The 16,717-nt window shown below is 36.8% G+C and overlaps 1 protein-coding gene across 2 annotated transcripts in view; it reads right to left on the bottom strand.

The window, feature by feature from the left end:
* LOC133517336 (synaptotagmin-5-like) overlaps window positions 1-16,717 on the bottom strand; it is a 103,133-nt gene that overhangs the window by 82,363 nt on the left and 4,053 nt on the right. Inside the window, exons 1-2 of one of the 2 annotated variants that reach the window (XM_061850607.1) lie at window positions 16,497-16,514; window positions 9,512-9,722 (exon numbers count right to left, since the gene is read on the bottom strand). In XM_061850607.1, the coding sequence (XP_061706591.1) occupies window positions 9,512-9,661 (150 nt within the window). In that variant the 5' untranslated portion in view covers window positions 9,662-9,722; window positions 16,497-16,514. Of the gene's footprint in view, window positions 1-9,511; window positions 9,723-16,496; window positions 16,515-16,717 lie in introns of those variants that run through there. The other variant, XM_061850602.1, reaches the window with a different exon arrangement.

Here is a 16,717-nt window from a genome sequence, read left to right as displayed (position 1 = left end):
GGGTCCAATATTTATTTGTTAATTAGCTATCCAATACTTTACTTGGATATTGTGAAACAGGCCCTAAGTCTATTATAAGTTCTAAGTCTATTATAAGTTCTAACCGCAAGTTCGAGAAACAATAACAGTCGCACGCAGCTTTCAATTACTTCGATAACGTGGGGCTTCTTTGATCAGAAAAGGGGACGGGGTTATTCTGAACTCATATCGAATACAAGGCCTATTCCGATTTCAAAATATTATACTGATTGTGATTCGATTTCGAACTTATAGTATTTTGGATATAACCGCAAACTTAAACTAGACGTAGGTTTTAGTTTATTGTGTTATAGTATAGTTAGCAAACGAGCAGATGAGCCGCCTGATGGGAAGCGGTCATCGTCGCCCATGGACATAAGCAACATAGGAGCCACTTAAGCGTTGCCGACCCTTGACAACCCTAAATACCCTCTTCTTGAAGAATCCCATGTCGTAGCGCAAAGGAAATACCTCAGGAGGCAACTCATTCCACATTCTACACGTTCTAGGAAGAAACGAGCGAGATGCCCGCTTATTCTTGGTGTGCCATGTATCTAAGAAGTGAGGATGAGCTTTGCTCCTTTGGCGACGGTGATAAAAACGTGACGATGGCACCAATTCAAAAAGTTCTTCGGAGCATTCCCCATTGTACAACAATTCTGAAAGATTTAATTTAGTTTTAACTACTAGAGCATAATTAATATTTGAAAGTATTTCGAGGGGCAATGTATTTCGTACATCATGGTTACTGAGTGTAGGAGTGAGTGAGATAGATATGCATGCTCGGGACCGCGGATACCATGTTTTAGAATTTCAATTTGTTGTAATTAAAAAAAAAGCGGCCAAGTGCGTGTCGGACTCGCACATGAAGGGTTCCGTACCATTTATGACGTATTAAAAAAAACTACTTACTAGATCTCGTTCAAACCAATTTTCGGTGGAAGTTTGCATGGTAATGTATATCATATATATTTTTTAGATTTTTCATTCTGTTATTTTAGAAGTTACGGGGGGGGGGGGGGACACATTTTACCACTTTGGAAGTGTCTCTCGCGCAATATATTCAGTTTAGAAAAAAATGATATTAGAAACCTCAATATCATTTTTGAAGACCTATCCATAGATACCCCACACGTATGGGTTTGATGAAAAAAGATTTTTTGAGTTTCTGTTCTAAGTATGGGGAGCCCCCAAAATTTATTGTTTTTTTTTTCTATTTTTGTGTAAAAATCCTAATGCGGTTCATAGAATACATCTACTTACCAAGTTTTAACAGTATAGCTCTTATAGTTTCGGAAAAAAGTGGCGGTGACATAATCGGACAGACAGACGGACATGATGAATCTATAAGGGTTCCGTTTTTTGCCATTTGGCTACGGAACCCTAAAAACGAATAAAGTAATCGCTGAGTTCCCTCAAAAATAAAATTGCGCATTTTTAGAAACCACTTTCATATTTATAGCTTTTGTGCATAAATTGTTACAGATATCACTTACCATCAGCAGGGCTAAGATGGTCAGCTGTCTATCATTTGTCACCATACCTGTCACGCTCTAACAAATATGTAAGTGCGAAAGTGACGCATGATATGAGAAGTGACAAAAACACGACCATGATACCGCTGCAGGTGTGATCGTGGTCAAACGCCTGCCTATCCTCCATAAAAAAAAAAAAAAAATTTAAAGTGCGTTTTAGACCTTTGTTCGTGTTTTTTTTCTATTGAGCGATAGTCAAAAAATAAGGATTCTAATCGCTAAAGTTCCTAGAGAAAATACTTAAGATTGTTAATTAAATGTTTGGCAAACGTTTTGTTATCTAAAAAAGCGGTAATTAAAAAAACCTGCGCTCTCTGAACCTACGGGACCTTAAGCAACTCAACAGATTTTTTTAAATTCGAGCGAAGTGAAGGAAGGTAAGTTTTCAAGTATTTTTTTTTTCTTTTTTTTTATATATATATACTACGTCGGTGGCAAACAAGCATACGGCACGCCTGATGATAAGCAGTCTCCGTAGCCTATGTACGCCTGGAACTCCAGAGGAGTCACACGCACGTTGCCGACCCTAACAACCCCCCTCGTTGAGCTCTGGCATCCTTACTCACCGGCAGGAACACAACACTATGAGGGTCTAGTGCTATTTGGCTGCGGTTTTCTGTAAGGTGGAGCTACTTCTCCAGTTGCGCTCTGCTCTAGTGAGCAGTTTTCATAACTGTATTGTTGTTTTTTTTTATTTTATTGTTGTTATTGTCCTAAGGCAAGGCAGGCAGAGGTGCAATGGACCGTCACAAGCTCGCGCCACGCCTTCATATCTTCAGCTCGCCTTCTGGCCCCGCTCCAGCTCAACCTGACCGCTCGTAGCTCACCTATGACGGACCGTTGCCAAGAGTGCGTAAATGTATGGTGCACAATAAATAATACGTATTTACTACCTTATTTTTAAAACCTAAATACGCCTCCGCGTAAGTTAATTTCCCCTCGGTATCAATTTATACTCATGCCATATCACGCGACGTGACAAGTATTCAATACTGATTGAGCAAGCTATTCAGAACTGAACACAATATAACAACACAGGTAAATAATGTACAACGTCAATCCATTACAGAATCGCGTCGCTCGTCACTTTAGACTAGCTGTTGCCCGCGACTTCGTCTGGATTTTTTTATTGTTAATAATACATAATATTGCCACGTTTTTTTCTACTAATTAAAATAAAAATATTAATTATTTACTTGCGTGTTTTTACATGCAATTAATGTTCCATCCGTTTAAGAGCATATTCAATATCGTTTTCCGATTAAAAAAAAAACTATAGAACAGGTCGGCCAACTCACAAAGACTAAAAAACTTTCGCGTTAAAAATGTTTTTCTTCTACTTTTTTTTAATACCACGACCGTGGCAAACAAGCATACGGCCCGCCTGATGGTAAGCGGTCACCGCAGCCTATGGACGCGAAGAACTCCATACTGTAGACCCTCGGTACTTTTTTGTAATCAGAACATATATGCCCTTAAACGGATCCCCACTACTTTTGTTACACCTTTTTTAACAGAAGTGCCAGGAAAATTAATTGCTAGCTCATTATGACGGAAGGTACTTTAATGTTGCACTAAGTTTTAATGAGACCCTTAACCTTGGCGAACGCTGCAACACTGTGGATGCACTGAAATATGTATTTTCACCACCCCAGCTCGGAAATGATGTTTTTATTCTTGTAAAACTGATAAGAAATGCATTTTAAGCTTAGAATAAATTTAAAAGTGGAGAAATTACTGCCTTGGGTGCCGTGAGTTCAAGTCTCACTCGTCTTAAATTTATTCTAACAAGGAAAGGTACCCAGCTGTCCGGTTCCGATTTGATTTATATTTATATAATATGTTATTGAGTAGTCTAAAATAACGGACACATATTTTTTTTAGCTGCCCAAACTTAATGTATTGGGAGAAATTGTCCTCCAAAGTGCTAAAAAATTACTATGTCTTCTAACTCCTATAGAAAGTGATGCTCAAGCAACTTGCTAGTTAATGGCTGGTTTGAGTATATGCTTGAGAGCACGAAAAAATAATGAGCACATTTTTTGTTATATCTGCTTAAACTTAAGTTTTCATAAAAAAATACCCGTCTTTATGTGTATCTTTAGCGATAAGATATTATAAAACTTCGAATGTCGATCTATTAGGAAAAAATGAGTTTAAGCAGATATAACAAAACACGTGCTCATTATTTTTTCCTGCTCTCAAACATACGAGTATACTCAAACCAGCCATTAATTAGCAAGTTGCTTGAGCATCATTTTCTATAGGAGTTAATTTTTTTTTATATACCACGACGGTGGCAAACAAGCATACGGCCCGCCTGATGGTAAGCAGTCACCGTAGCCTATGGACGCCTGCAACACCAGAGGCATTACATGCGCGTTGCCGACCCTTTAAAAACCTGTACACTCCTTTTTTGAAGAACCCCATACTGTAGCCCCTCGGGAAAACCTCGGCAGGAAGCTCATTCCACAGCCGAAGCGTTCGCAGGAGGAAATTCCTCTTAAACCGCACAGTACGCGACCATTTAGGTTCTAGGGGAGTTAGAAGATTTAGTAATTTTTTAGTACTTTGGAGGATGATTTCTCCCAATAGGTTGAGTTTGGGCAGCTAAAAAAAAAATACGTGTCTGTTATTTTAGACTACTCTGTAACATAAACAAATATAAATCAAATCGGAACCGGACAGTTGGGTACATTTCCTTGTAAGCTTAAAAGGGAAGTAGGTATATACCACGTGATCGTCCATATAAAAAGAGAAAACGTTTTTCCACTTCTAAATATTTTCCATTCTCCTTGATTTTTTTGTAGGTTATGTTATTAACACAATGAAAAACTAGATTTATAGTTTTTCCTTTTTTTTCAAAATTTGCAAAACAAAACTCTTTTTTTTTTAAAGCGAAACCTTATAAACCTAGAATATATGACGCTGAAGCAATCGACATTTTTTTTTTATACCACGACGGTGGCAAGCAAGCATACGGCCCGCCTGATGGTAAGCAGTCACCGTAGCCTATGGACGCCTGCAACTCCAGATGTGTTACATGCGCGTTGCCGACCCTTTAAAAATCTGTACACTCCTTTTTTGAAGAACCTCATACTGTAGACCCTCGGGAAAACCTCGGCAGGTAGCTCATTCCACAACCGGAGCGTGCGCGGGAGGAAAACAAAACATCAAAACCACCAAACCAAAGTGATATGTTAAGATTTAGTTAGTGAAAACCATTTCCTCCCGAAATGGAATTTTATAGACAAATTACCATTATTCCGTTAAGATACGAAAATTCCCTCTTAATAGCATCGTTCGCAGACGTTAAACAAGCAGAAATGCTTGTTTAACATTAGCGGCCCGATTCGAAGAATGAGATACGATAACGACAAGTTCTGGTTTAGATAAGTTCTCATTTAGATATCGTTTATATGTCGTATAATTGGCAGAAGCAGCTCGATTCGGGCAACCAATGTCACTTTGACGTTAGAAATATCGTAGATAGATCTTATTGGGATCATAGCGGAATCAAAATAAACGTCAATTTAGACATGTCGCTTAAACGTGTCTTAATCATTCTTCGAATCGGGCCGTAAGTTATGCATTTTAATTCACAAGAACACAGATATTTATTCCTGAGTCATGGGTGTTTTCTATGTATATGTATAAATATGTATTTATCTATTATACGTATGTATATCGTCGATTAGTACCCATAGTACAAGCTTCGCTTAGTTATGTATGGGCTAATCTGTGTAAGATTGCTGTCCCCATATATTTATTTATTTATTATAATGACTACTTTGAACGTTGAAGTTGAGGGAACAGAGGACATACCGCGAACACCGAAGTTCGCAAGTTGCGGGCATCTTTGTCTTTTACTCCAATTAAGGCGTAATAAGTGACAGAGAAAGATGCCCGCAATTTGCGAACTTCGACGTTCGCGGTAGGCCCTCAGATATCCCAAATCGTACCCCGCCTTTTGCTTAGTCGTAGACGTGTATAAGACGCGTATAAAAGCGAAGTAGAAAAAAACATTTGTCCTAAAAATTGTGTCAAGGCGCACACTGAATGGATTTACAAATCAAGTTAAGCGCCAATTTTTCATTCGGTAAAAGAAATGAAGAAAATTCCCATAAGAAATGAAGATTTGAAATACGTACGGCGAAATCTTTTGGGATATATGCAATGCGTATTGTAACTTTTATTTTGCTTATTTGATTATTTGTTTACAAAGCTAAAATGTTTTAGGCTGACAACATGTCAAAAAATCAGCCTAGAGCATGTCGGGCCATGCTCAGTCGTCAATAAAACATAGTGTAATTTCAGAACGAGAAATTTCCTATCTTCTCTGCTTAAGTTTTCGCTTTCTTTGTTTTATTTTAAATAAAAGTATGTCAAACTAAACGCAGGAGCCAAAACAACTATGTTCACGTCTGCCATGCTTGCCTGTCCGGAATACAATACCTTGCAAGCGATTAATGGGCAGCCAGTCCAACCTTACGGCTCCTCTACACGATGACCAAGCGTAGGCCAGTCTAAGGGACGCAGCTATGCGGTGAAATGAGATAGCAATATCACTTGCTCCCTCTAACGCATAAATGCGTCCCTTGGACTGGCCTACGCTGGGCCATCGTGTAGAGGAGCCATTATGGACGCCTGCATAAAATTTGGCTGTTTCATACATTTTGGCTGTCTGACCTTGACGTCATTTTCTATGGGAGTAAAAAAATTTTTCGCTACCGTCACATTGGCGTAAGGCGAAAAATTTATTCACTATTAATTATTTTTTATTACTTATACTAAGGAGTAGAGTTTGTAAAGTTAGGGCTTGTAGAGTTAGAAGCTTGGCTCTACAAGAGATCTGATATTTTTTTGACAGTGTGAGCCTTATGGTGTCGTTTTGGCTATATTTTACATGAAAATGGTTTTGATGGGATTAAATTTCTTTTTGTAAGTCACTTATGACAATCTTCCATCCCCTAATTTAAAGGGTTGGGGGTGATTTACTATTAAAAATCCTAAAATATTCTCTATATAAACATCAACCCTCTCCCACTCCTAACGCCTTTTTCACCCCCTTTTCACCCTTGCTTGGGGTTATGGGATTGAAAACTATTCTATAGGTATATCCTTCCCCATAACAAAAACGATCTACATGCCAAATTTCTACTAAATTGGTTCAGCGGTTATTAATACCCCATACAAAATTCCACCCCCTTTTCACCCCCTTAAGAGCAAAAATCTCTAGTTTTTGATTTTTTTTTTATCGTTTGTGTACAAATACTATCCTACATACGAAATTTCAGGTACCTAGGACATCAGGAAGTACCCTAAAGGTTTTGATGATCATCAGTGAGTGAGTAAGTCAGTGACGAAATCGGTTTTTTTTTAGATATGAATAAAATCTAAAGTATGAAAGCTATGCAATTTAAATTTTGTATGCTTAAGTCCACTATTGACATTATATCCCGAGAATTTTGTTTATCTTAATCCAAACCCAAGTTATGAGGGTTCAAAAAAATGGCGAAGCGCTTCGAGAAAAGGTAGGTAGTGCCCTTGCGCTTCGCTTTCCTTGTCTTTGCGGGGGCACTGCTGTGCCCCCAGATTCACTTACATGAGTAAACATATATACTTATACTAAGAATTGATTATATTAACGAGTACATTTGTTTTTAACATTAAACATATACAAATGTTATTTTTGTAATGTCTGCTTATGTATATTTTATTTATTTATTTAACCTTTATTGCCCAATACAAAAGAGTAAAAATGGCGGACTTAATGCCTTAAAGCATTCTCTACCAGTCAAACATTGGGCCAAACAGAAACTTACAATTGGTGCGGAAAAGAAAATCAGTACAGACTTACAGTGAAATAAATACTACTTTTGTTCTCTGTACATGTTCGTACATGTTTTGTGGTCCTCGTATAAATGTCTATTATCTTTTTTTATCAACATGGCGCACAAAAGAAGGAAATTATATTTGATCCAGTAGATCCACCCACACAAGTGGCGGTTTGCGTCACTGATTATCTTTGAGTCTATTCTGAGGGCCTACCGCGAACCACGTTCGACATGTTGCCTCTCTATCGCACTTGTAAATTCGTATGTAAGCGTACCAGGGAGGCAACACGTCGAACGTGGTTCGTTCGCGGTAGGCTCTCTGTACCCTTACTATGCGCTTCCATACACAACTCTCTTTACGATAAACTTGCACAAAATTGCGTATCATGACAGACATTCCCTTCTTTGGAAGGTGATCGATCCTCTACAAAATAAAAAAAACCGGTCAAGTGTGAGTTCGTTTTACTCGCGCTCCGAGGGTTCCGTACAAACTTTAAATTATCTTGTGTAACTATAAAGGCGAAAGAAGTATCCTAAGTATAATTGTGTACAGCGCCATCTATCGGCAAACTGTCTAATTCGCGATGTAATGCACGGATGTTGATTTTTCGACGATAATTCTCTATCATGTGAACCGATTTAAAAAATGATTCTTTTATTTGAAAAAAGTGTCTTTAATGTAATCTCATAGCAATTTCCAGTGTAATAAACACACTTATAGTTGGTTAAATTGCAAACTGAATTTGGAAATTTTTTAATTTAAAAAAATGTTACCAAGTGATTTGTGAGTGATTATATTTTTCGTGTAAAATTTATAGTAATGTTAATATTATTTAAAAACTTAATAATTTTTCTTTCCGTTAACTTCGGAGATAAAGGGGGGGGGGGGGGGTATTCTTTTCATATTTTCCTCCATAAATCATTTTTTTCCACTACTAAAATATAATAAAAAAAATTTTTGGAATGGGCAATTTCAGCTGTTTCAAATGATACCTCACTTGACCTAGTTGCCTCCTTTTTATATTGGGAATTTCCCATAGTTATTAAAAATAAAATAACAAAATTGCAAATTTCAAATCGATAGCTTATGTGGGTCTCGACATATTTAGCGGTGTGACAGACGGACGGACGGACGGACAGAGTCGCACCATAAGGGTTCCTTTTGTACCTTTTTGGTACGGAACCCTAAAATCTGTGTATTCTAATAATATTTTGGTGGGAACCAAAAACATTAATGTGAAATGAGAGCCAAGTTCAATATTAAGACGTGCGTCGTTGTTGACTTCGCCGGCAAAATAATTGAGATCAACAGGTTAATTTTGTTATGTATGACCATACTCTAAACTTTAGAGTCTAAAGGGTGGATATATTGGTCTTTTACCATGAGACCAATCCCGACATGGCAAAGAAAATCTGCCGCCCCATAGGTACATTTCGGTGACCGAGACTTCCGACACGTCACAAAACTGTACTAAACGGCATAAAAGAAAATATTTAATTTCCTAAAAGATAGGTGAACCTATAAGTCCTATAACCTACAATACATAAATGGGATATGGTTGAGTCATCGTTTAAGCAATAATGTTTTTAAAACGATTAGGATAATGTAAACAAAATTAAGTAAGCCAAAATTAATACTCCTTTTTTAACAAAATTACCCTTTAAAACCCGTTATTAGATGAAAACAAGTTCATTCAAGCTGAAAATCGATGAAGGCACTTGACAAAATTGTCCTTCGAATTCTGCTAAAAACATCTTTAGTCGCTATGTTTTTTAATAATAAAAAACTTCAAAGGGAGATTATCGGGTTTTAAATTGAAAAGGTAAAGTCTGATGATTGACTTTTAATGGACGAATGAATTAAAATGTACTATCAGGAGCGTTGATGGTGACAGCATTTGCGCAAAAATTTGCCTCGGTCCTTGCTTGCCATTCATACAGATAACCTATTATTTTATTATATTATGTCGATAGTAAACAACGTGGAACTCCGTCATTTTCTAGCAAGCCAGCTTTCCCATTCAAATAAACGCAGAATAAATTTTCATTTCGCCTTTTTCTACTAATATTGGCTTGCATATTTTGTTCTTTTCCTATAATTGAAGACATAAAACAACTCACACTTTGGCTCACGTCCATCGGCGCCAGCAGCGGTGGCTCCCTCTTTCTCGGCTTCCTCCACAGCAGTATGAACGCAGCCACGACCAGCACTGAACCAGCACCGACCACGGCGCCGCCCAGCGCGCTCCATGCGTTACCATGGAACTCCATTATTTCTTTATTTTCAATATCCTGGAGATTTTTGAGAATATTCTCTGCTGATTTTTCCAATCTAAAACAAAGAGAAAAAATATTATTAACTAGTAAATTTTCCCCGATTATTGGATTTGTATGGAGATAAGTAAGTTTAATATAGAAAACAGCAATAATCGCAAGATGTTGGGTCTCATTACTATTATATATAAATAAATATTATAGGACATTATATTGAGTTTGCCCTTCTCAGGGCAAACTCAAAACTGCTCTTGTTAGAGCAAACGTCACCGTTTCTCTGCTTAACCGCAGAGTGTCAATCGATCGATCTATAAACTGTTCTTATCAGAACAATTTCACTGTTTCTATAACGGACACAACGTCGGTCGATGTATATGTCTATGTATGTATATATGTCCCCACAAATATTATAGGACATTATTACACAAATTGACTAAGTCCCACAGTAAGCTCAATAAGGCTTGTGTTGAGGGTACTTAGACAACGATATATATAACATATAAATAATTAAATACATAGAAAACACCCATGACTCAGGAACAAATATCCATGCTCATCACACGAATAAATGCCCTTACCAGGATTTGAACCCGGGACCATCGGCTTCATACCCACGAGGCCAGACCGGTCGTCAATTATGTTCAACATGTTAAACGTTTTCGGTTGCGGAAGAGGAAAATGATGCTTTAGAGGGAAATATATCAAGGGATCGTATAAATATATTTGATATATATAAAGAGAAAATGTTCTTCCACTTCTAAATATTTTCCATTCTCCATGGTTTTTTAGTATTTTATTGACACAATGATAATCTAGGTTTCTAGGTCTTCTGTCTTTTTAGGGTTCCGTAGCCAAATGGCAAAAAACGGAACCCTTATAGATTCGTCATGTCCGTCTGTCTGTCCGATTCTGTCACAGCCACTTTTTTCCGAAACTATAAGAGCTGTACTGTTCAAACTTGGTAAGTGGATGTATTCTATGAACCGCATTAAGATTTTCACACAAAAATAGAAAAAAAAAACAATAAATTTTGGGGGTTCCCCATACTTAGAACTGAAACTCAAAAAATCTTTTTTCATCAAACCCATACGTGTGGGGTATCTATTGGATCGGTCTTCAAAAATGATATTGAGGTTTCTAATATCATTTTTTTCTAAAATGAATAGTTTGCGCGAGAGACACTTCCAAAGTGGTAAAATGTGTGTCCCCCCCCCCCGTAACTTCTAAAATAACAGAATGAAAAATCTAAAAAAAATATATGATATACATTGCCATGTAAACTTCCACCGAAAATTGGTTTGAACGAGATCTAGTAAGTAGTTTTTTTTTAATACGTCATGAAATTAAAAAAAAAAAATTTTTTCATCATACCCATACGTGTGGGGTATCTATGGATAGGTCTTCAAAAATGATATTAAGGTTTCTAATACCATTTTTTTCTAAACTGAATAGTTTGCGCGAGAGAACCTTCCAAAGTGAAAAAAAGTGTGTCCCCCCCCCCTGTAACTTCTAAAATAACAGAATGAAAAATCTAAAAAAAATATATGATATACATTGCCATGTAAACTTCCACCGAAAATTGGTTTGAACGAGATCTAGTAAGTAGTTTTTTTTTAATACGTCATGAAATTAAAAAAAAAAAATATTTTTCATCATACCCATACGTGTGGGGTATCTATGGATAGGTCTTCAAAAATGATATTAAGGTTTCTAATATCATTTTTTTCTAAACTGAATAGTTTGTGCGAGAGAACCTTCCAAAGTGAAAAAAAGTGTGTCCCCCCCCTGTAACTTCTAAAATAACAGAATGAAAAATCTAAAAAAAATATATGATATACATTACCATGCAAACTTCCACAGAAAATTGGTTTGAACGAGATCTAGTGAGTAGTTTTTTTTTAATACGTCATAAAATTTTAAAAATTTTTTTTTCATCAAACATATACGTGTGGGGTATCTATGGATAGGTCTTCAAAAATGATATTTAGGTTCCTAATATCATTTTTTTCTAAACTGAATACTTTGCGCGAGAGACACTTCCAAAGTGGTAAAATGTGTGTCCAAAGTGGTAAAATGTTGAACAAGATCTAATAAGAAGATTTTTTTTTAATACGTCTTAAATTGTACGGAACCCTTCATGCGCGAGTCCGACTCGCACTTAGCCGCTTTTTTTATTCATAATTAGCAAAACAAAAAAAAAAAAATTTAAAGCGAAACCTATGATAATAATTAATAAACCTTGGATATATTATGCTGAAGCGACATTAAAATCAAAGTGGTTTGTTAAGATTTAGTTAGTGAAAACCGTTTACTCCCGAAATGGAATTTCATAGAAAAAATACCGTTATTTCGTTAGATTCGAAACCCTATTCTTCCCTCTTAACGAAAAATTCGTTTATTTTAATTTTGCTTCTTACTATAATATATTCTGTTAATAATAATTCCTCTTAACTTCCTCAAAGTCAGTAAAGTGTCATTAAAGCATTTGTTTTCAACTGCCCACAAGATCGGATTGCCGAGCGGGAGCAAAATCACACAAAGAATGCAGTCGCTCTGTAACCCGGCGTTCAGCTGAGTTACTGGCGGATCACTTGACGTGACAGATATGCGAGCGCTTAATTACTGAGCGCCTACTGTAGCTTTAATTTTTGGGAGGTTTTTGAGAATTTCTGCTGATTTCTCCAACCTAAGATAGAGGGAAAAACAATATTCATTTTTGAAATATTTCGAGACTGTTTTTTTGGATTATCCAATCTAAGATAAGCCAAAAAACAGTATGAATTATTGGAAGTCCTTGAGAATGTTTTCTTTAGTTCCCAAGCCGATAATAGTTTTTTTTTACAAGAGAGCAAAGTTGTTTTTTAACGCGCCTGTCGCATCGATCGTCGGAACGCGGATAAGTTTTTTTAAATGAGGCACACGTGTTTTTTTGTTTCTGTGATGTAATATTCTTACTCTCTACTTAATTAATATATTATTCTACGAACAAAATACGTTACAAATACAAGCCCTGAAAACTGTTTGAACAGTTCCACTACAGAAATGCTGAAAATTAAATAATTAAAAGTCTTGCTTTGTGTGGTAGGGCACAGCCAGTGGATGTCATTCCAGATCTAGAGCAGAGCCCGACTGGGGAAGTACCTCCTAGTACCTTACAGAAAACAGCAGCCAAATAACACTAGACCCCACTCATAGTGTTGTGTTCCTGCCGGTGAGTAAGGTTGCCAGAGCTCAATGAGGGGGGGCGGGTTTAGGGTCGGCAACGCGCATCTAACTCCTCTGGAGTTGCAGGCGTACATAGGCTAAGGAGACTGGTAACCATCAGGCGGGCCGTATGCTTGTTTGCCACCGACGTAGTATAAAATAAAATAAAAAAGTTAATTTATTGTTTTGTTTTGGAGTCCAACTCTCCCGCCGATCCAACTTGCCCGGACTCCCCTTCGGGTCAATTTTGGGCGCCCCGCTGTTATCAGCGAGATACAGATATAGCATCGATCGGAACGCGAATGAGAGTAATGTAATGTGGCACTTTTATTTTGGCGTTCCATATGGTGTGAGGTTAAAGATATTGTTGCCCGCCCCGATTAACCCTTAGAGCACAAACAATACCTAGGTATCATTTATCGTTTTTATTTGTACGAAATTTCGGTTAATAACCGGTTATTGACCGGCATTCCGTACAATTAAAAACCGGTTTACATTCCCTACTTGTCAAATACTTAAAAACTGTATTTCGCTTTTCCCAATCGTAAGTTATGTTACATATTTTTTAGATCCATAGTTATTGAATGTTTTACGATAATAATTTGTCACGCAAACCAAGGCTCGGAAACCGGTTAAATATCCAAACCGTTATCATGTACTTGGCGCAAATTTATTTATTTTGGTTGCGTTTTTAAAACCTTTTTTTTTAAACCAGTTTTTAAGAGAATATATTTCATAAAGTTCTTGTTATATTAACCGGTTTAGAACAACAAAAACCGGTTTTTCCTATGTCAGTGTCTTTATTTGGGTGGCACACCACCAAGCCACCAAGCCGGCCGCACGTCTCGTCGTCGTCGCTCGTCGAATAAACCGGTTTTGAAGGTTACAATAACGTTCTTAAAACGATCGCATTCTTATGAAAGTTCGGAGTAAAACAGAAATAAACCGATATTAAACGCAATTTTTAAAACCAATTCCTTTGTATTTTTTTTTCGGTGCACTAAGTTCGTGTACTTCTTGCACTCTCACTGAGCGTAAGCGTGCCTGAGAGCAGTTTAAAGTTTTTGTACGTTGAAATAAATAAAAAAGTAATCGATACGTTCCCTCAAACATGATATTGCCGATGTTTAGAAGTAATTTTCATATTTATAGCTTTTGTGTATAATTTCACTCTTAATTTTTTCTTTTCTTTTCATTTTTTCTTCTCGGGCCAGGGGTGTAGAGTTAGAGCCGGTGTAGCTTTATTTGACGTTCATAAGCGCATTGTAATATGCCTACTTGAATAATAAACTTTCTCTATGTTTTATCTTTAATTATCTTTATCATTTTGTAAGGTTATTTTAGACCTATGTTTCTCTATCGAGCGAAAGCCTAAAACAAAGAATTCGAATCGATACAAGCCCACTAGAAAGACCTCAAGATTGCTAATTAAATCAATGGCGGTCGTATTGTGATCCAAAACAGTGCTACAACTTTTTAAAATCCGTTTTCTAAAGGCACCCTATTAAGTTTTTAAAAATTGATATGTATGAAATATCGAAAACGAACGTATGTTTTGATTGAGTTAACCTAGAAATTAGATTTTTACAGCTTCAAAAAAATTCAAAATTCAAAAATTTATTCTGCAAGTAGGCCTCAAGGGCTCTTTTACAAGTCAATACAACATTCATAGTAACATCATATAGTGACATGAAAAATACATAACAACATTTATAAATACAACAGCCAATACCTGGGTAAACATTACATTATAATAATCTTAAAATAAATAATTACTACAATACAATAGAGATGTATAGTCTCTATGGTTAAAAACACATTAAATCTGGAGATGTAAAAGGTCCCCAATGTCAGAGTACTAATATTAATAAAATTTGGAGGTGTAAAGTCTCTCCAAGTGTCAAAATAAAATTTATACTAAATAAATAAACCGCGTCTGGACTGTTAGCTAGCAGTCTCATAAACTAATGCTACAGAATACATAACTAGTATGTACCAAGTCAAGTATATTATACAATATGACAGAGACGTATAGTCTCCACGGCTTCAAGGGCCAGTGTATATTTATCATTAAACCTGAGTCTGATATTTATTTTAACTTCAGTGTGTAATCGAGTAAGATGACGCTTAACGCTTAACACCCCTTTAGATTATGCAAATACAATGGAGGGGTCACGCGAGCGTAGACAACAGCTCACTGCTGTATATAGTGTATATTTTTTTATAGCCTTAATTCGGATAGTTGACGAACACACCAAAAAAAGAGACTGATTCGAATACGTATTATTCGAATATATATTATTATTATATAGCTACTTATAATTTTACATTTGTTTTAATTAATAAATATAAATATTTTTAGGCAATCTTACACAGATTGACATATAATAATAATAACGGTCGAACGGTCTCATAGCGAAGAGTCTCGACCAACACCTAGAGAGACTCTCGTTAGGTGGCTGGATCAAGGGTCAGATGCAGAAGGCAGTAATTTTGGACACGGCGCGTATAGTACGTCGGTTCCTCTCTCTGCGGCCCTGACCACCGGCAGCTTGGGCCCTGCCCCGCTGCTGGCGGCACCCTAGGTTAGGTTTTTTATAATGTGTTTATATCTTTTGTATTGTTTTGTAAGTGTTTTTATATTTTACTTTTATATCCATATTATAAAAAATCCTAACCTAAGAAATTAAATTAGTAAAGGTTATAATAATAATAATTCAGCCGAGATACGTCCCACTGCTGGGCACAGTTGTTGTTTTTTTTTTTTTTTTTTACAAAACGATATATATAATATATAAATATTTATAAATACTTAAATACATAGAAAACACCCATGACTCAGGAACAAATATCCATGCTCATCACACGAATAAATGCCCTTACCAGGATTTGAACCCGGGACCATCGGCGTCGTAGGCAGGGTCACTACCCACTAGGCCAGACCGGTCGTCAAACAGACAGATAGATTGACATAGTCCCAAACTAAGCAAAGATTGTACTATGGGCGACAATATACATACTTATGTATAGATAAATACATACGTAAATACACAAAAAACACCCATGACTCAGAAACAAGTATCTATGTTCATCACACAAATATATGCCCTTAGCGGGATTCGAACCCGGGACAATCAGCTTCATAAGCAGGTCGTCATAAATGTGAAAGTAACTGTGTCTGTTTTGTCTATTACTTCTTCACGCTTAAACCACTGAACCGATTTAGATGAAATTTGGTATGGAAAAAAATTTAGGGTCTAGAAAGGATATAGGATAGTTTTTATCAATAATCTTCTTCTTCTTCCTCGCGTTGTCCCGGCATTTTGCCACGGCTCATGGGAGCCTGGGGTCCGCTTGACAACTAATCCCAAGATTTGGCGTAGGCACTAGTTTTTACGAAAGCGACTGCCATCTGACCTTCCAACCCAGAGGGGTAAACTAGGCCTTGTTGGGATTAGTCCGGTTTCCTCACGATGTTTTCCTTCACCGAAAAGCGACTGGTAAATATCAAATGATATTTCGTACGTACGTTCCGAAAAATTCATTGGTACGAGCGAGGGTTTGAACCCGCGACCTCCGGATTTTTTATCAATAATCATCATAGATAAAAAAAAAACTACATACTCACGTATTTCAGATATTAATCCTTTATGGGTAACATTAAACAACAGTTAAAGCGTAATTTTACAGCAATCTCATTCTCCTGACTATACCTATGTATTTTGCATTCCCAGGAGACTCCGCTCAGCAGTGATGGTTGTTGTAGATGGCTGAACTTGGTTGGGAACTGGTTGAACTTGGCACGGGTTAGACAGTCACCAAAAATGAGATGCTAATAAAGCGGCATCT

Source organism: Cydia pomonella, chromosome 4 (assembly GCF_033807575.1).
Source record: "Cydia pomonella isolate Wapato2018A chromosome 4, ilCydPomo1, whole genome shotgun sequence".
Lineage (NCBI taxonomy): Eukaryota > Metazoa > Arthropoda > Insecta > Lepidoptera > Tortricidae > Cydia > Cydia pomonella.
This window is presented reverse-complemented; position numbering and strand designations above follow the sequence as displayed.